The sequence below is a fragment of the Leucoraja erinacea genome, chromosome 45 (assembly GCF_028641065.1).
Source record: "Leucoraja erinacea ecotype New England chromosome 45, Leri_hhj_1, whole genome shotgun sequence".
Lineage (NCBI taxonomy): Eukaryota > Metazoa > Chordata > Chondrichthyes > Rajiformes > Rajidae > Leucoraja > Leucoraja erinaceus.
Window position 1 is genome coordinate 1,111,650 of NC_073421.1, and position 21,680 is coordinate 1,133,329.

The following is a 21,680-nucleotide window of genomic DNA, read 5'->3' on the forward strand; positions in this document are numbered from 1 at the left end:
GACGGGGATCGGTGGTTAGCGCAGACTCGGTGGGCCAAAGGGCCTGTTTCTGCGCTGTATTTCTGAAGCCTAAAATTCAAAGGTCTAACATGACGAGGTGACCCTTCTTCAGACTGATCCATCCTCGTACGAATCCAAGATGCAGTTGGACTCAAATTTTTTGGATCAATCTTGGTCCATGGATTGGTGTTGAGGTTCTTCTTTAGCACTTTAGGCTTCACCATCACGTCACATTTGTTGTTGGGAAACTGACTGGGGATGTGGAGAGGAGGTTTCCACTAGTGGGAGAGTCTAGGACTAGAGGTCATAGCCTCAGAATTAAAGGATGTTCTTTTTGGAAGGAGATGAGGAGAGATTTGTTTATTCAGAGGGTGGTGAATCTGTGGAATTATTTGCCACAGAAGCTGTGGAGACCAAGTCAATAGATATTTTTGAGGCAGAGATAGATAGATTCTTGATTAGTACGGGTTATCAGAGGTTATGAGGAAAGGCAGGAGAATGGGGTGGAGAAGGAGGGAGAGATAGATCAGCCATGATTGAATAGTGGAGTAAACTTGATGAGCCGAATGGCCTAATTCTGCTCCTATCCCTTATGACCTTATGACTGACCAATACTTTATGGCCAAAGATTGAGTCAATGATTCCAATTAGTAAAACATGGATTGTGAAGCAGGATAGATGTTCTTGCCTGAAAGGAACTGCAGATGCTGGTTTACACCGAAGATAGATACAAAATGCTGGAGTAACTCAGCGGGCCAGGCAGCATCTCTGGAGAAAAGGAATGGATGACGTTTCGGGTCGAGAGCCTTCTTCAGAAAAAAAAAGACAATTGAAAAAAAAAAAACTGGTATTCTTTCATTGACTTTTAATTTTTCACAAAAGTTAGTTACAATTATTACAGCATAATTCCAAATAATCTCTGGTTCAATATCGGAAGCTGTCATTGATGGATAACACTGATGATGTTATTGGTTACCAGCATGTGTACTGTGTACTGCCTTTGCCTTCCCACAGTCATCGTTGCAATGTGTAACATTGAACAGCATTCAATGGTCACACACCTGATAAATGCGCACATGGAAATCACATTATTACACGGAAAATGTGGTCGATGTGTGAGTTGATCATGAGGTGCTCTAGTAATCTCTCCCCCCTCCCCCCCCCATATATACGACATTACACACACAGTACAGACCAGTGCAATGTAGGCACATGTTGAGAATAGACTGGTGTAGACCCAGCTGTAGAATAATCGGCTCCTCACCAATCGGTGCGGACACCATTCAGGCTACAAATGATTTAGGATAGAGATACAGTGTCATTGGGCCCACCGCATCCCCACACGCTAATCATCCCCGCCCATTAACACCACCTTACATACACACACTAGGGACAATTAACCTACAAGCCTGCACGTCTTTGGAGTGTGGGAGGAAACCGAAGATCTCGGAGAAAACGAGAAGCGCGGGTCATGGGGGTAGAGCGTGCAAAATCCGTGCGGACCAGCACCCGTGGTCAGGATTGAACCCGGGTCTCTGGCACCACAAGTGCTGTATGGCAGCAACTCTACCGCTGTGCCACCAGTAAGTCTCAGTGCAGACTGAAGGCCCTTGGAATGGTCAGATCAAACAGGAGAAAACCAATACCAAAGTGACGGGAAGGGTTCAAACCTGTGGAATCACGCAACTTGGGAGGTTTGTGGTCTTCAGCTGGGAGCAAGATCCAGCAGCAATAAGCCCTCAGGGAGTAGAAAGGAGTGTTATTTCATTCACACGATCAGAGGGTCACAATATTACCCCAGCTCCAATAACCAGACACTAATTATTCATTTGAGATCTTAACTTTTTGTTCACTCTGGCTATTTAAAAAAAGAAAGACATTGTAATCCTTCACAACCAAGAAATACGCTTAACAAAATATTCGTGAGTAGGAAGGAACTGCAGGTAGACACAAAATGCTGGAGTAACTAACAGGTGAGATAGCATCTCTTGAGAGAAGGAATGGGCAAAGTTTCCTTCACCCATTTCTTCACTTCGCTGCTTCACCCGCTGACTTACTCCAGCATTTTGTGTCTATCTGCCTTCGATTTAAACCAGCATCTGCAGTTCTTTCTTACACAGGGAACTGCAGATGTTGGTTTGCACTGAAGATGGACACAAAGCACTGTAGTAACTCATAAATATCCCAAATAATCATGCACACAATAAAACATTTGGGGACGTTGTTCCAAAAGCCAAAATAGGCTCATTGGCACTGTGGCAGTGAGAGGTTCGATGAAGGATCGGACGCTAAGGGTTCCTACGTTTAATCAAACATCCTTGCAGCATCTTTGGCTACGGAGATTGATCTTGGCTGGAATGGCGGGAGCTGGCAGGGGTGGAGGGGGTAGGGGGAGCTTACTTATTTAAGGGAGATGAGATCTGGTGTCTTGGAGTGTGGACCATCCTTGGTTACTCCGCCTGAAGACTTGGGCCCTTTGGAATCAAACAGAGGTTGGAGGGTTGGATAGAGTGGACGTGGAGAGGACATTTCCACTAGTGGGGGAGTCTGAGATCAGAGATCGTACAGTAGCTTCAGAATTAAAGGACGTTCTTTAGAACAGAGATGAGGAGGAATTTCTATAGTCAGGGGGTGGTGAATCTGTGGAATTCTTTGCCACAGAAGGCTGTGGAGGTCGTCAATTGATATTTTCAAGGCAGGAGATGGATAGATTGTTGATTAGTGTGGGTGTCAGGGGTTATGGGGAGAAGGCAAGAGAATGGGGTTAGGAGGTAAAGATAGATCTAGACAATATAAAAATCTTTCACAGACACGAAGTGCTGGAGTAACTCAGCGGGACAGGCAGCATCATAGTTCAGCCATGATTCAATGGAGGAGTTCACCTGATGGGCCAAATGGCCTAATTGTGCTCCTATAAGTCATGTACTTCTCTGGAGGAAAAGGATGGGTGACGTTTCGGGTCAGGGGCCCTACTTCAGACTGAATTGAAGTCTGAAGTTTGAGTAGTGAAGACCAAGTGTGAAGAAGGGTCCCGACCCGAAACGTCACCTATACCTTCGCTCCATGGATGCTGCTTCACCCACTGAGTTTCCCCCTTCTGATCTGTAGGAAGGTTGGTTTACACCGAAGATGGACACAAACCTCTGGAGTAACTCAGCGGGATGTGCAGCGTCTCTGGAGAAACAGAAGAGGTGACGTTTCGTGTACGGAGAAGCGTCACGACTTGAAACGTCACCCATTCCTTTTCTCCAGAGATGCTGCCTGACCTGCCGAGTTACTCCAGCCTTTTGTGTCCATCCGCAGGCCCCTCGTTCAGGATTTAAAACTACAATGAGGACTACTGAAAGCGTATGGACGTGTAGTTTAAATAAGACCCCCTTCCTCCGGTCCCTCCCTCTCTCCCACACACACACACACACTCACACTCAGTGGTTCACCAGTTTTGGTGACCAGCACAAACAGATTATACAAAAACCTGACATGTCTACACCTCTTGTCCTAGATCCTTGCTGCTGCAACAGTCAGTGACAATGTGACAGTAATGCAGAGGAGGTAGACACAAAAAGCTGGAGTAACTCAGCGCGACAGGCAGCATCTCCGGAGAGTCTTAAGGGTCTCGACCCGGAACGTCACCCATTCCTTCTCTCCAGAGATGCTGCCTGTCCCACTGAGTTACTCTAGCTTTATGTGTCTACCTTCGATTTTAACCAACATCTGCAGTTCATTCTTAAAGCCCTGTCCCACTGTACGAGTTCATTCCAAGAGCTCTCCCGAGTTTGCCCTGATTCGAACTCGGAGATTTACGGTAATGGCCGCTCGTCGGTACTCGGGGCTCTCGTGGACATTTATCAACATGTTGAAAAATCTTCACCAGTCTTCCCGTGCTTACCTGCCGTAAGCGAGTCTACCCGAGTACCTGCCGTTAGCGATACGAGCCGCTAAGAGACGTCCCCGAGCTCCGATGTACCCGCTACGTTCATTCTCCGTGCTTACCACGAGTTTGATTTTTTTAAAACTTGGGAGAGCTCTTGGAATGAACTCGTACAGTTGTCCAGGGCTTTAACACAGTAATGCAGAGGCTATCCACTCATGCTGTGTGGGCCTGGTATTTTTTTCCTTGGCACACCACTACCCCCCTCCACCATTCTCTTCCCCAACCCCCACCACACAACCCCTAATCCTTTCCAAAACTTTAGCTTAGCTTAGTTTAGTGCGACAGCGAGTCGGCGCCAACCAGCGATTCCCCGCACGCTAACGCCATCCTACACACACACACACACACATACTGGGGCCATTTTACAATTGTACCAAGCCAATTAACCTACGTCTTTAGAGTGTGTCTCATAATACAGTCGGCAATGTGCCGGAGATGAGCAGTGGCAAGAGCGGAAGGCAAGCAACGAAATGAGGGGAGGGGCGTGGGGTTTCATCCTCTGTCATTTATGTCCCCTCTGCTCCCAACACGAAGACCTGCCAACCTACCCCGATACAGCTCCGCCGCTTGTTCACTGCTCGCACTTGCATTCCCCTCTTGTGTCGAGGGTCCATGGATACAGTCTGTAGGAGATGACATTTAAAACCAGACTCAAAGTTTTTTTTTTTTTAAACAACTAGTTTCCAATATTTGTTCAATATTTTGGCCGCATATGCAAAGTCCATGAACGTTAGCTGCTCTCAAGGTTTAGTTAACTATTATCTGGGGTGCTACTAAAACAACCTAGCAATCATAACACAAGCTGCAATATCCCTTGCTTATGCATTTTACATAATAACTTCCCATTTAGATCCACCGCACCTGACAGTGCTTTACAAAAATAAAATGCAAACAAACTCGCATGATCGGAAATATCTCTCGGTTTCTTGTTGATTCATGATTCTGTTGAAGTCTTTCGCTCACAGACACCAACTCTGCAGAACCCGACACGTCGCTTCCCAGGCCCGAGGTGCACCTTATCTTCCCCAGGAGTGAGTCTGACTTTCAATTTCTTTATTGTTTCTTCATAGACGTCTCCACCCAAATTACAGGCCAGACGCCCAGTAAAAACTGCAAATTAAAGAAATGTCCGTCATTAAAACCTGTGCATTGCGAGACAGAACCGCACATGCCTGACGCTGGAGGGACTAATTGTTTGATCGATTGACACTTTATTTTCACTGCTGTTCACAAAAGATTTTCAATGTATCTCGGTACACGCGACACTAAACTAATGTAACTTACGTGACATGGCACAGTGAAATTCTTTGCTTTGCATTACATACACAAGGTATGCAAAGAGTCGCTATGTACAGGGTGCCCACAAAGTTACGAAGTATTCATTGTAATTCCCAATGGTCTCCCTTTGTTCCCAGCGGTCCCTCTCCCCATGCCGGGTCCCCCTTTGTTATGGTTGATTGGCAGAAACCTCATCCCAGACTGTGGTGGAACTGTAGCGGAACAGTGGCGCAGCAGGTACAGCTGCTGCCTCACGGCATCGGAGATTTAGACTTCACTTTAGACTTTAGAGATACAGCATGGAAACAGGCCTTTCAGCCCACCGAGTCCGTGGCGACCAGCAATCCCCGCACACTAGCACTATCCTACTCACACTAGGGACAATTTAATCAAAGTCAATTAACCCACAAACCTGTACGTCTTTGGAGTGTGGGAGGAAACCGGAGCACCCGGACAAAACCCACGCAGGTCACGGGGAGAACGTGCAAACTCCGTACAGACAGCACCCGTAGTCAGACTCTGGCTCACATAAGGCACCAACTCTACCGCTGCGCCACCGTGCCATCCCTAATTGTAACATTTTACCCAGAAGATGGCACTACTTATCATTACTTAGCGCTGACTCAGGCATGGGTTATGTCTCTGGAGTTGGACCTGAACGTGCAACCCACAAGTATGAGAGAAGGGGGGGGGGGGGGGGGGGGGGGGGGGCTGACTTTAATTGCCTCCAATTGCAAGCACGATCTCTTCTCTGCGGGAATAAAACAAAGGAATTAAGTAGGCCCAGCATCTGGTTCCTGTTTCGTTGCGAATATGCTTGACAGATGTTGAAGTTATATAAGAGATCGTGTCTATCTGCAGCTTTATAAGAGTTTGGTTAGGTCCCATTTGGAGAACTGCTATCCGATTCACCTCGACCCCACTGAGGACATTGCACTTTGTCTCTGGAACCGATTCATTGCATTGCCACACCATATTCTGTACTCTCGATCTTCCCCTTTGCTCCATTTATTGCCAGTGAGTTTGAACTACTGTATCTATCTTTAGTTTAGAGATACAGCGCGGAAACTGGTCCTTCAGCCCAGCGAGTCCGCACTGACCAGCGGTCTCCGCAGATTAACACTACACACACACACGCACGCACGCACACACACACGCACGCACGCACGCACGCACGCGCACACACGCACACACACACACACACCCACACACACACACACACACATGCACACACACACACACACACACACACACACACACGACAATTTTATATTTATACACATTTATCGCAAGCCAATTAACCTGCAAACCTACGTCTTTGGAGTGTGGGTGGAAACCGGAGCAACCGGAGAAAACCCACGTGGTCCAAGGGAGAACGTATAAACTCCGTATAGACTACATATAGACAGCAGCCATAGTCGGGATCGAACCCGCCTTATACCTATATATGGGTACTAATCTGTTTGGAGACATGTAAATTGCTGTAAATACAGTTTTGGTCTCCAAATAAGTGGTTGAGGATAAAGGACAGTTAACACATTTTGCCATTAAAGAGGGAGTACAGAGAAGGTTCACCAGACTGATTCCTGGGATACACACACCCAGGGTCTCGCGGGGGGTCGCTGCCACTCAGGACTGTCTTATGACAGAAAGACTGGATAGACTTGGTTTATTTACAATTCTACTAAACCTTTAGAAGATTGAGAGGAAACCAAAGTTCTCGGGGGAAATCGTAGTTATAGAAACTTACAAAATTCTTAAGGGGTTGGACCCAGGTCTAGCGATGCAGGAAGATTGTTCCGCCGAGGAGATTGAGATGGGGAAGTCAAAATTCTTAAGGGGTTGGACAAGGGGTCACATTGCTTAAGGATAAAGGGGAAATCCAGTTTAAGGATAAACCTTTTAAGATGAGATGAGAAGAACTTTTTTTCAGTGGTGCAGAATGAGTGAAAATCTCTGGAACAGTGCACCTCTGTTGCATTTTACTCCAAAACAGAGGGTAGTTGAGGGCGTCCAGTTCATTGGTTCTATATTTAAGAGGGAGATATTTAAAAAGTTGTGGCCTCGGTTTTGTGGCTATTGGGGATCTTATGGCCTGGGGGTAGCTGGAGAGAAGGCAGGTCATGCTGGGGATACTGAGTTAAGGATGATCAGCCATGATCATATTGAATGGCGGTGCAGGCTCGAAGGGCCGAATGGCCTACTCCTGCACCTAATTTCTATGTTTCTATGTTTCTATCGTAATCTGTTTGGACGACATGTAAATCAAAGCTGTAAATCACTGTACCTTGGAACATGCGAACAAACAACATTAAGTGGTTATTAAGATAAATGGGGGGGCGGGGACACACACCTCGTGAGTTAACACATTTAAGAACTGGTTTAAACTCCTCTATCCATTATCATTAAAAAGAATGGATAATCGTTAATGATCAACCACAAGCTCACACTTTCAATTAAACGGCTTTGTACGAACATGACCTTGCTGCGGGAAACAAAAGCAAAGCTCTGAGCTCAGGGCTTGGCTTACCTTCACTTTAGGCCTGTATTTCAAGTATAAAGTTCTTGTGTACATACTGAAAAACATAAACACGAAACCTGGATCAGAAACAACAGGACACAAGTACACGTCAAAAGACAAAATCTGCTAAATCATGGTTTAAAAGTAAATCATGTTCATTTTTTTTTAGTTTAATTTAGAGATACAGCGCCGGAAACAGGCCAGGTCCACAGCGACCAGCGATCCTCACATCCTACACACACACTAGGGTCGATTTCACATTTACCAAGCCAATTAACCTACAAACCCCTCCGTACGTCTTAGGAGGTTGGTCGTGGGAGCCCCCAAATCAACCAAAGTTCTCGGAGCAAAACCCACGTAGGTCACCGGGTTGGGATGTTCCTGATGACGTGCAAACTCCATACAGACAGCATCCACAGCAGTGAGTGGGGGTCGAACCCAGGTCTCAAAGCGCTGCATTGCTTCATAGCTCCCTCAGCAACTCTCTACCGCTGCGCCTCCATGCTGGGATAAGCGTTAATAGGTGGGAGGATTGAGGGGGGGATCTGCTTATGAGAAACGTACAAAATTCTTAAGCAAAGGGGTTGGACAGGCTAGATGCAGGAAGATTGTTCCCGATGTTAGGGAAGTCCAGGACGGGGGGGGTCACAGCTTAAGGATAAAGGTGGGATAGAATCTTTTCAAAAACTCTGTCCGGATGAGAAGAACTTTTTTCACACAGAGTTTGTGTAGATGAATCTCCGGGATTTACCAGTCAAGACACCCTCTGCCACAGAGGGTAGTTGAGGCCAGTTCATTGGCTATATTTAAGAGGGAGTTAGATGTGGCTAAGGGGATCAGAGGGTATGGAGAGAAGGCAGGTACGGGATACTGAGTTGGATGATCAACCATGATCATATTGAATGGCGGTGCAGGCTCGAAGGGCCGAATGGCCTACTCCTGCACCTAATTTCTATGTTTCTATGTTTAATATAATCGTGAAACTCACGATTATTGCTTGGCCTTACAACACATGGCTTCACTAACCCAGCTTATGGCCAGCTAAATGCTCTCGACTATGTGAGCTTGGGTTTATAGCACTGAGAACACATTTTTAATGACTAACCTCAGAATAAAAGGATGCACCCTGAGAAAGGAGATGCAGAGGAGTTTCTTTAGCCAGAAGGTGGTGAATTTGTGGAATTAATTGCCGCAGACGGCTGAGGAGGCCAAGTCATTGGGTATTTTTAAGATTAGCAAGGGTGTCCAGAGTTCTGGGTAGAAGGCAGGAGAATTAGGAAGGATAGGTCAGCCACGATTGAATGGCAGAGTAGACTCAATGGGCAAATGGCCCAATTCTGCTCCTACGACATGAACTAATGAACAATCTCCACTTTAAAATTCCTCAAAGACTTGAGCTCCACAGCCATCTCATATTCATTTGAGCCATTCGGCCCATCAAGTCTACTCCGCCATTCAATCTTTCTATCGCTCCCTCCAAACCCCATTCTCCTGCCTTCTCCCCAATAGACCTGACACTCGTACTAATCAAGAATCTATCCACAGTGCCCTCCATAATGTTTGGGACAAAGACCCATTATTTATTTATTTGCCTCTGTACTCCCCAATTTGAGATTTGTAATAGAAAAAAAAATCACATGAGGTTAAAGTGATCATTGTCAGTTTTATTAACAGGTATTTTTATACATTTTGGTTTCACCATGCAGACATTACAGCTGTTTATACATAGTCCCTCCCATTTCAGGGCACCATAATGTTTGGGACACATGGCTTCACAGGTGTTTGTAATTGCTCAGGTGTGTTTCTAATTGCCTCCTTAATGCAGGTATAAGAGAGCTCTCAGCACCTAGTCTTTCCTCAGTCTTTCCATCAACTTTGGAAACATTTATTGCTGTTTATCAACATGAGGACCAAAGTTGTGCAAATGAAAGTCAAAGAAGCCATTATGAGACTGAGAAACAAGAATAAAATTGTTAGAGACACAACCAAACATTAGGCTTACCAAAATCAACTGTTTGGAACATCATTAGGAAGAGATCACTGGTGAGCTTCCTAATCGCAAAGGGACTGGCAGGCCAAGGAAGACCTCCACAGCTGAAGAATTCTCTCTAATAAAGACAAATCCCCAAACACATGTCCGACAGATCAGAATCACTCTTCAGGAGTCAGATGTGGATTTGTCTATGACCACTGTCCGCAGAAGGCTTGATGAACAGAAATACAGAGGCTACACTTCAAGATGCAAACCACTGGTTGGTCGCAAAAATAGCATAGCCAGGTTACAGTTTGCCAAGAAGTACTTGAAAGAGCAACCACAGTTCTGGAAAAAGGTCTCGGGGACAGATGAGATGAAGATTAACTTATATCAGAGTGATGGCAAGAGCAAAGTATGGAGCGGAGATGGAACTGCCCAAGATCCAAAGCATACCACCTCATCTGTGAAACACGGTGGTGGGGGTGTTATGGCCTGGGCATGTATGGCTGCTGAAGGTCCTGGCTCACTTATCTTCATTGATGATACAACTGCTGATGGTAGTAGCATAATGAATTCTGAAGTGTATAGACATATCCTATCTGCTCAAGTTCAAACAAATGCCTCAAAACTCATTGGCCAGCAGTTCATTCTACAGCAAGACAATGGTCCCAAACAGTGTTTAAGAGGGAACTGCAGATGCTGGAGAATCGAAGGTTACACAAAAAAGCTGGAGAAACTCAGCGGGTGCAGCAGCATTTATGGAGCGAAGGAAATAGGCAACGTTTCGGGCCGAAACCCTTCTTCAGACTGAAGTCTGAAGAAGGGTTTTGGCCCGAAACGTTGCCTATTTCCTTCGCTCCATAGATGCTGCTGCACCCGCTGAGTTTCTCCAGCTTTTTTGTGTAACCAATGGTCCCAAACATACTGCTAAAGCAGCAAAGGAGTTTTTCAAAGCTAAAAAATGCTCAATTATAGTGGCCAAGTCAATCACCCGATCTGAACCCAATTGAGCATGCCTTTTATATGCTGAAGAGAAAACTGAAGGGGACTAGCCCCCAAAACAAGGATAAGCTAAAGATGTCTGCAATACAGGCCTGGCAGAGCATCACCAGAGAAGACACCCAGCAACTGGTGATGTCCATGAATCACAGACTTCAAGCAGTCATTGCATGCAAAGGACTTGCAACAAAATACTAAACATGAGTACTTTCATTTACATGACATTACTGTGTCCCAAACATTACGGTACCCTGAAATTGGGGGACTATGTATAAACACTGCTGTAATTTCTACATGGTGAAACCAAAATGTATTAAAATGGCCTTTATTAAAATCTGACAATGTGCACTTTAACCACATGTGATTTATTCTATAACATCTCAATTTACAGAGGCAAATAAATAAATGATGGGTCTTTGTCCCAAACATTATGGAGGAGGGACCCTGCATCTCTGCCTTAAATACATCCATTGATGTGGCACTGAATTCCACCTCTGACTAAAGATATTCTTCCTCATCTCCTTCATAAAGGAACATCCGTTAATTCTGAGGCTATGGAATCTGTTCCTGGACACTCCCACTAGTGGAAACATCCTCTCCACATCCACTCTACCCATGCCATTCACTATTCGAATGTTTCCACAGATTCACCACCCTCTGGTTAAAAGATTCCTACTCATCGCCACTCTAAAGGTATGTCCTTACAGAGCCTCAGCATTATACCCCAGTTTTTGTATACAAGCCCTCTTGAAATAAATGCTGGCATTGCATTTGCTTTCTTTACTACCGATTCGATTTGCAGTGTAATTTTCTGGGAATCCTGCACCACCTCCCATGTTCTTTCGCACCACCAATTTCTGGATTCTCTCCCCATTTAGAAAATAGTCTACGCCTTTATTCCTACTGCCAAAAAGCAAGTCTCCAGACTTTGCTGCACTGTATTCCATCTGCCACTTCTCTTCCCACTCTTCCAACCTGTCCAAGTCCTTCTGCAGAGTCCCTGCCTTCACTGCAATACCTGCCCCTCCATCTATTTTCGTTTAATTCGCAAACTTAGCCACAAAGTCTTCAATGTGGTGAAGATGTCGCTGTTTAGAGCATATTGCACACCACTCTACACTGCGCACCTGTGGTCAAACTATGGAAAGACAAGTTTGCAGAGACTAAAGGTGACCTAGAATGATGCCATGAGTACACTGCTAAGGAAACCTAGATGATGTAGTATCAGTAACATGTTTGTGGCTGCAGGAGTCACTACTTTAGAAGCTATCCTAAGAAATCACATGTATAAATTCATCTGCAGGACAAATGACTCTAAAAGTGTAATTATTGTGGCCTTGTCAAACATAAGGTTTAGCACTACACGCTACCAATCCCAGTTGTGGAGACACTGGTATTGTTGTATCGTTGCAGGACATTGATCATTCCTTTTTATTCTGGATTTTAATTTATGTATTGTGTTCATTTTTTAATATATAATTTAGGATGCTTTTATAAGTGATATACTAAGCTTTTATATATATTTTATGATGTTTTTTTAATATGCAATGCATTTTATGTAATGTTGTCCCTTGTCTGGACCTTGAGTCTGAAATAAACTTGATTAGTATAATCCCCTCTTCCAACTCCGCTAGTCACTGGCAGCCAAGCAGGTTCCCCCCCCCTTATTGCCACTCTTTGTCTTCTGCCATCCAGCCAACCCGCTATCCATGCTAGTACCTGCCCTTTAATACCATGGACTCACATCTTCATTAACAGCCTTATCAAAGGTGACATCTTATCGAAGTCTATAAAATAAACCAACACCAGTTGCAATACAGGAGCTGTTTGCACAAATGGAAAGAACAATAGGTTGCCTTTACAACTGTGCTGTGTGCCATCATACTTTAATGTGGTAAATCAACTGGATGACTTGGTGTGCAATGTGAAAGCGAAAATCCAGATAACAAGTAAAGGTCAACCACTCTCAGGTTAATTGCAATTTGGCTGGTTGCTTCACAGCCACTTTATGCAGCTGGGAAACATTGGTCCATCCAGCTCCCATTAAACTAGCTGTCTCGGGCCTACAGGTAGCTCCTCAATATTCCACTCTGTATCACACTCTCAGCATTGTACACTGTGTTAGTTTCATACTGCCGACAACTTGCTGGAGAAGATCTTTAATTCACAGCACATTTCTTTAAGGCGATAATACAACGATTAATTTAAACCTGATACTTGTATTTACAAATGTAATAATGTCAGTTACTCTAGTTTTTCAAACCCCTCTTCAAGATTCAAGAGACATTTATTTAGTTTCACCTGCACCAATTGGTACAGTGAAATTCGGGTCACCATACAGCAATAGAAATTAAAAAAAAACACAACACACGATAGACTTTAACAAAAACACCCCCACACAGCGGAATCAAAGTTTCCCACTGAGGGAAGGCACCAGTCAATTAATCCAACATAAATTGATATGGTCGTGAAGGACACAAAGTGCTGGCTGGAGTAACTCAGCAGGTTAGCAGGGAGCATCTCTGAAGCACATGTTTAAGAAAGAACTGCCCATGCTGGAAAAATGCTGGAGAAACTCAGCGGGTGCGGCAGCATCTATGGAGTGAAGAAATAGGTGACGTTTCGGGTCGGGACACTTCTTCAGACTGGTGTGGGGTTGGTGGGGGCGGGAAGAGGAAAGGAAGAGGCGGAGACAGTGGGCTGTGGGAGAGCTGGGGGGGCGGGGGGAAGGAGGGAGAAAGCAGGGACTACCTGAAATTGGAGAAGTCAATGTTCATACCGCTGGGGTGTAAACTACCCAAGCAAAATATGAGGTGCTGCTCCTCCAATTTGCTGTGGGACTCACTCTGGCCATGGAGGAGGCCCAGGACAGAATGGTCGGATTTGGAATGGGAGGGAGAGTTGAAGTGCTGAGCCACAGGGAGATCAGGTTGGTTATTGCGAACCGAGCGGCGTTGTTGGGCGAAGCGATCGCAAAGCCTGCGAAAGGGGAGGAGATGGGAAGATGTGGCCAGTGGTGGGATCCCATTGCAGGTGGCGAAAATGTCGGAGGATTATCTGTAGTATGTGACGGCTGGTAGGGTGGAAGGTGAGGACAAGGGGGACTCTGCCCTTGTTACGAGTGGGGGAGATGGGGAGTGAGAGCGGAGCTACGGGATATAGAAGAGACCCTGATGAGAGCCTCACCTATAGTCGAAGAGGGGAACCTTCTGGAGGACAGGGATAGGTAACGATTCAGGTCGTGTCTGAAGAAGGGACAGCTCAGTTGTGCAGTAGTAGAGTTGCTGCCTTAGAGCGCCAGAGAACCAGATTCGATCCTGACTACAGGTGCTGTGTGTACGGAGTTTGTACGTTCTCCCTGTGACCACGTGGGTTTTCCCTGGGTGCTCCGGTTTCCTCCCACACTCGAAAGACGTACAGGTTTGTAGGTGAATTGGCTTTGGTAAATTGTCGCTAGTGTGTAGGACGCTAGTTGGTGCACGGGGATCCATCGGCATGAATCCAGTGGCACGAAGGGCCCATTTCCGCGCTGTTTATCTAAACTGAACTAGAGGATGTGTAGGAAGGAACTGTAGATGCTGGTTTAAACCAAAGATAAACACAAAATGCTGGAGTAACTCAGCGGGACAGGCAGCATCTCTGGAGAAAAGGAATGGGCGACGTTTCAGGTTGAGACACTTCTTCAGACTAGAGTCAGGGGGAAACAGAAGGATGATTTGTCACTGCTGATGGAGAGTGATGGAAGATAAATCCATTTATCAAACACTTCAACTGCTAAGGCGTTGATGACTAGTGACCTAGCGATGTTAATTGGGAATATGGTAGATGGGTAATTGATGGCCATTATTGGATATGGTGGATGAAAGGATCTGCTTCTGTGCTGTATATCATTGTGACTCTGCAACCGACCTAGATGCCCCATCTGCATTAGTTCCACCTGCCCGTGTTTGGACAATATCCCTCTCACCTTTCCTGTCCATATACCTGTGTAGATGTCTTTTAACTAGAAACAAAGAACTACAGATGCTGGTTAAGGGGCACAAAGTGCTGGAGTAACTCAGCGTGTCAGGCAGTATTCCTGGAGTACATGGATAGGTGACGTTTTGGGTCGAGACCTTTGTGCAGATTGAAGACGGTCCCGATCTGAAATGCCACCTATCGGTGTTCTTCAGGGATCCTGAGCTGCTCCAGCACACTCCATATACCCACCACCCTCCGTGTGACAAGATTCCCCCTCAGATTCCTCTTAAATCTTTCCTCTCTCACCTTAAACCTATCTCGTCTGGTTCTTGATTCCCCATCTCTGGGTAAATGACATGTACGCTATCCATTCCCCTCATGATCAAATACACCCCTTTCAGATCACCCTTCACCCTCCTGCGCTCCAATAAATGAAGTCCTAGCTTGCCCAGCCTCTCCCTATAGCTCAATAGACAATAGACATTAGGTGCAAGAGTAGGCCATTTGGCCCTTCGAGCCAGCACCACCATTCAATGTGATCATGGCTGATCATCCCCAATCAGTACCCCGTTCCTGCCTTCTCCCCATATCCCCTGACTCCGCTATCTTTAAGAGCCCTATCTAGCTCTCTCTTGAAAGCATCCAAAGAACCTGCCTCCACCGCCCTCTGAGGCAGAGAATTCCACAGACTCACAACTCTCTGTGAGAAAAAGTGTTTCCTCGTCTCCGTTCTAAATGGCTTACGCCTTATTCTTAAACTGTGGCCCCTGGTTCTTGACTCCCCAGAGCTCAGACCCAAAGGTCCTGGCGACATCCTCGTAAATCTTCTCCGCACTCTGTCCAGCTTAATGGCATTTTCCTATAGCTGTGTGGCCAAAACTGAGCATAATAGTTCACATACAACATCTTTGGAAATTGGCTAGAATTTTACTCTTTGACCTTGGTTTTGTTTTCAGCTTTAAATCAAATCCAATTATAAATATTCATGGTTGAAAGCTTGAGTGATTTCAAAATAATGGAAGGTATAGAAGTCGGGGGGAGATAAAAGAGGCAGCTTGCTCAGTGAATTGAACAAAACATGAACAAAGCTCCCAGATTAGGAAATATGTTCAATCACCCTGCAATGGCCCCCACATCCCTCCAAATGACTGAAGGCAGAAGTTTGTCGTGAAGACAAACACAAAATGTCGGAGTAACTCAGCAGGTCAGGCAGCATCTCTGGAGAAAAGGAATGGGTGATGTTTCAGGTCAACACCCTTCATCAGCGGGAAACAGAGGTGGGGGTGGGGAGACAGCTACAGAGGGTCTCACAGAACTCCTGTCTGTGTGGCGAATAGAACATCTACAAAGTAGGCATACCTTGGGGAGATTTCACAGTGAAGCAGTAAAATATAGACAAGAGGAACTCGGGTCAGTTTCTGATGAAAGATCTCGACCCGAAATGTCACCCATTCCGTCTCTTTAGAGATGCTGCTTGTCCCGCTGAGTTACTCCAGCATTTTGTATCTATCTTCAGTTTAAACCAGCATCTGCAGTTCCTTCCTAGTTCCATTCCAGTTTAGTTTATTGTCACGTGTACCGAGGTACAGTGAAAAGCTTTTGTCGCTTGTCTTGTACTTGCTAGAATTTAGAAGATTGAGGGGGGATCTCATAGAAACTTACAAAATTCTTAAGTGGTTGGACAGGCTAGATGCAGGAAGATTGTTCCCAATGTTGGGGAAGTCCAGAACAAGGAGTCACAATTTAAGGATAAGGGGGAAATCTTTTAGGACCGAGATGAGGAAAACATTTTTCACACAGAGAGTGGTGAATCTCTGGAATTCTCTGCCACAGAGGGTAGTTGAGGCCAGTTCATTGGCTATATTTAAGAGGGAGTTAGATGTGGCCCTTGTGGCTAAAGGGATCAGGGGGTATGGAGAGAAGGCAGGTACAGGATACTGAGTTGGATGATCAGCCATGATCATATTGAATGGCGGTGCATGGCCTACTCCTGCACGTATTTTCTATGTTTCTAACCAGTCAGAAGAAAGACAATACATGATTACAATCGATCCATTTACAATGTAAAGATACGTGATAAGGCAATAACGTTCAGTGCAAGGTAAAGCCAGCAAAGTCCGATCATGGATAGTCTGAGGGTCATCAAAGAGGTAGATAGTAGTTCAGCACTGCTCTCTGGTTGTGGTAGGATGGTTCAGTTGCCTGATAACAGCTGGGAAGAAACTGTCCTTGAATCTGGAGGTGTGTGTTTTCACACTTCTATACCTCTTGCCTGATGGGAGAGGGGAGAAGAGGGAGAGGCCGGGGAGAAACTGGTCCTTGATGATGATGCTGCTGGCCTTGCCGAAGCAGCGTGAGGTGTAGATGGAGTCAATGGAAGGGAGGATGGTTTGTGTGATAGTCTGGGCTGCGTCCGTAATTCTATGCAATTTCTTGTGGCCTTAGATGGAGCTGTTCCCCAAACCGAGCTGTGATGCATCCTGATAAAATGCTTTCTATGGTGCATGTGTAGACGTTGGTGAGAGTTGTTGGGGACATGCCAAGCTTCCTAAACCTTCTAAGGAAGTCGAGGAAATGCTGATGTTGGTTTACAATAAAAGACATACAGTTTTTTCCCTTTGTTTTCGTATTGTTTGTTTACCGAACGATATGGACATCCCAGGGCACTACCATTTAATACCCTCCCCAATTGCCCTTAGACAATAGACAATAGGTGCGGTAGTAGGCCATTCGGCCCTTCGAGCCAGCACCGCCATTCATGGCTGATCATCCCCAATCAGTAGCCCGTTCCTGCCCTCCCCATATCCCCTGACTCCACTATTTTTAAGAGCCCTTTCTAGCTCTCTCTTGAAAGCATCCAGAGAACCTGCCTCCACATGAGGCAGAGAATTCCACAGACTCACCACTAAATAGCTTGCTCTTAAACTGTGGCCCCTGCTTCTGGACACCCCCAACATCGGGAACATGTTTCCTGCCTCTAGCGTGTCCAAATCCTTAACAATCTTATATGTTTCAATGAGATCTCCTCTCATCCTTCTAAACTCCAGAGTGTACAAGCCCAGCTGCCCAATTCTCTCAGCATATGACAGTCCCGCTATCCCGGGAATGAACCTTGTAAACCTACGCTGCACTCCCTCAATAGCAAGAATGTCCTTCCTCAAACTGTCCTTCCTTGAACAGAATATCTTGCTAAGTTACTCAAAGTCGACCACATTACTGTAGGTCAGAATTTAATCATGTGGGACGATAGTTGTCTTTCCCTGAAGGACGGTGCTGAATCAAATGTTTCGAATAACAGTTTGAAACAACATCATGGTCACTATTGCGTATGCTAGCTTTTTATTTTGTTTCGTTTGAATCATCTGAATTTAAATTCTCCATTTGCTGTGGCAGGAACCTGCAATTCCTAAGCATTCATCTGACCAATGAATTATTAGCACAGTGACATAACCAGCGCACCATCAAAGCAAAAAACAGTAACTCAGCGAATCAGGCTGCATCACTGGAGGACATGGATAGGCGACGTTTCGGGTCAGGCCCCATTAGTTTATTCTAATTTAGAGTTACAGCATGGAAACAGGCCCTTCGGCCCTCCAAGTCTGTGCTGACCAGCGATCCCCTGTACATTTGTTCCATCTTACTCGCATCGGGACAATTTTACAGAAAGCAATTAACCTACAAACTTGCACATCTTTGGAATGTGGGAGGAAACCGGAGCACCTGGAGAAAACCCACGTGGTCACAGGGGGAACGTATAAACTCCATACACACAGCATTCATAGTCAGGGCGGTGAATCTGTGGAATTCTTTGCCACAGATGGCTGTGGAGGCCTAGTCAATGGATATTTTTAAGTCAGAGATAGATATAGATTCTTGATTAGTGCGGGTGTCAGGGGTTATGGGGAGAAGGCAGGAGAATGTGGTTAGGAGGGAGAGATAGATCAGCCATGATTGAATGGTGTAGTAGACTTGATGGGCCGAATGGCCTAATTCTGCTCCTATCACATGATCCTTGATTATTGTTATGTTTACCAAGATACAGTGAAAAAGCTTGCGTGCTATCCAGTCAAATTACTGTGCGTGACTACTGCTTATCAGGCAATAAAATGTTAGCAGCAAAAATAGGTTTATTTTTTAAAGGTGTAACTCATCATTTTAAATGGCATCACAGGTGTATAAAAGGACACTGTTCTTTACCTGAACATTGAACCATTGTGAGCTTGGTTTAGTGCAATGTGGAGTTCAATGTAATCAAAATTGTATAATGGTGGGTTTTAACCCAAATTGGAGGAAAGATCAGAAGGTTGATTTAAAGATCTTACCTTGGCAGTCAAGTTCACACAATTTCTCTCCAGCACGAATATCACTTGACCAGATAATTTGCATTTTCAGTGAGGATTAAGTATTGCCTGGGGGTAGATTCTCTCCTTCTCTTCATTGGGACCTTGTTTGTTCATTTGAGGGGCTGGGTTGGTCCCAGTTAAAATATCTTATTGGAAAGACAGTGGGAGAGTCTAGGACCAGAGGGCACAGCCTCAGAGTAAAAGGACGTACCTTTAGAATGGAGATGAGGAGGAATTTTTTAGTCAGAGGGTGGTGAATCTGAGGAATGCATTGCCATAGATGGATGCGGATGCCAAGTCAATGGGTATTTGTTAAGCAGGGATTGTTCATAAATTATAGGAGGAGAATTAGATTATTATCTGAATGTTGTCAGATTAGGAAAAGGAGAGATGCAACGAGACCTGGGCGTCCTTGTATATCAGTCACTGAAAGTAAACATGCAGGTAGAGTAGGCAGTGAAGAAAGCTCATGGCATGTCGGCCTTAATCGCAAGAGGATTTCAGTTTAGGAGCAAGGAGGTCCTACAGCAGTTTGAAAGGGCCCTGGTAAGACCACACATGTGTGCAGTTTTGATCTCCTAATTTGAGGAAGGACTTTCTTGCTATTGAGGGAGTGCAGCGTAGGTTCACCAGGTTAATTCCCGGGATGTCGGGACTGACATATGATGAAAGAATGGATCGACTGGGCTTGTAAACACTGGAATTTAGAAGGATGAGAGGGGATCTTATAGAAACATATAAAGCTCTTAAGGGTTTGGACAGGCTAGATGCGCACATTAACATGATCCCACACACACAAGGGACAATTTACACTTATACCAAGCCAATTAACCTACAAACCTGTCTCCTATCACTTACGACCTTGTGAATCCTGGTCTCGGGCATTGTAAGGAAACAACATTGTAAGGCACAACTGTGCTGTCCCCATCTTCAGAACCTATCCATGTCCTCCAGAGATGCTGCCTGACCTGCTAAGTTACTCCAGCACTTTGTGTTCTACATTACCATACCAGTTAATTTTGGATTAATTGATACCGTCAAAATTAATTAGGCCGTTGTTGAAGAGAGGTATGGATTACTAGAGTAACTGGTATTATTAAATTTGTGAATACAAGTATCAGTTTTGACTCAGTAGTGGTATTCTCGCCTAAGAGCAGGGGTCAGCAACCTACGGCCCTTGACCGAATGTGGCCCGTACCCCGTAATCATCCGGCCCGCAACCTTCTATCATCTCCGGTACCTCCCGAGGTCGCGGCGATGCAAGGACGCATGCGCTGTCTGTACCGCATCCTGCGTAAAGCCACTGGCACGGCCGCGCACGCACCTTCTGTGTCTGGGCTTCACTGTCGGGATGGGGGTTGTCAATGGGCTGGGGACGAGTGAGTGTGAGTATTTGAGCCACCGCCTTCAGGGCAGAGCCAAGGCAATGGTCCGTAGGTACGCCATGTTGGTGAGCGCCCGTAACTAGGGGCGCCATGTTGGTGAGCGACCGTAACTAGGGGCGCCATGTTGGTGAGCGACCGTAACTAGGGGCGCCATGTTGGTGAGCGCCCGTAACTAGGGGGGCCATGTTGGTGAGTGACCGTAACTAGGGACGCCATGTTGGTGAGCGACCGTAACTAGGGGCGCCATGTTGGTGAGCGGCCGTAACTAGGGACGCCATGTTGGTGAGCGACCGTAACTAGGGGCGCCATGTTGGTGAGCGACCGTAACTAGGGACGCCATGTTGGTGAGCGACCGTAACTAGGGACGCCATGTTGGTGAGCGCCCGTAACTAGGGGCGCCATGTTGGTGAGCGACCGTAACTAGGGGCGCCATGTTGGTGAGCGACCGTAACTAGGGGCGCCATGTTGGTGAGCGACCGTAACTAGGGGCGCCATGTTGGTGAGCGACCGTAACTAGGGGCGCCATGTTGGTGAGTGACCGTAACTAGGGGCGCCATGTTGGTGAGCGACCGTAACTAGGGGCGCCATGTTGGTGAGTGACCGTAACTAGGGACGCCATGTTGGTGAGCGACCGTAACTAGGGGCGCCATGTTGGTGAGCGACCGTAACTAGGGGCGCCATGTTGGTGAGCGACCGTAACTAGGGGCGCCATGTTGGTGAGCGACCGTAACTAGGGACGCCATGTTGGTGAGCGACCGTAACTAGGGACGCCATGTTGGTGAGTGACCGTAACTAGGGACGCCATGTTGGTGAGCGACCGTAACTAGGGACGCCATGTTGGTGAGCGACCGTAACTAGGGGCCAGTGCTCCTGGTGGCGTCCTCGAAGGATGCCTGCCATCCGGGGCGGGATCCATGTGTACACGTGATAGATGTGACCCGCCATCCGCTCACACACATGCGTCCTGGCCCCTATGCAGAACAAGGTTGCCCACCCCTGACTTAACGAAATGTGCCGTAAATTAAAGATCTTCTCCAGCAAGTTGTCGGCAGTATCAAAACTAACACAGTGTACAGTGCTGAGGGAGTGGTGCAGAGTGGAATATTGAGGAGCTACCTGTAGGCCCGAGACAGCTAGTTTAATGGGAGCTGGATGGAGCAATGTTTCCCAGCTGCACAAAGTGGCTGTAAAGCAACCAGCCAAATTGTACCTGAGTAGTTAACCCTTACATGTTATCTGGATTCTTGCTTTCACATTGTATAACGTCATTCAGTTGATTAAATAT

General features: G+C 46.1%; 1 protein-coding gene across 2 annotated transcripts in view; it reads right to left on the reverse strand.

The window, feature by feature from the left end:
• Positions 1-850: 850 nt before the first annotated feature.
• The window catches only part of acer3 (alkaline ceramidase 3), a 193,594-nt gene continuing 172,764 nt past the window's right edge, over positions 851-21,680 (reverse strand). For both annotated transcript variants that reach the window (XM_055664822.1, XM_055664823.1), the window contains exons 10-11: positions 7,743-7,788; positions 851-5,044 (exon numbers count right to left, since the gene is read on the reverse strand). In XM_055664822.1, coding sequence (XP_055520797.1) covers positions 4,988-5,044; positions 7,743-7,788 — 103 coding nt within the window. In that variant the 3' untranslated portion in view covers positions 851-4,987. The remainder of the gene's footprint in view (positions 5,045-7,742; positions 7,789-21,680) is intronic.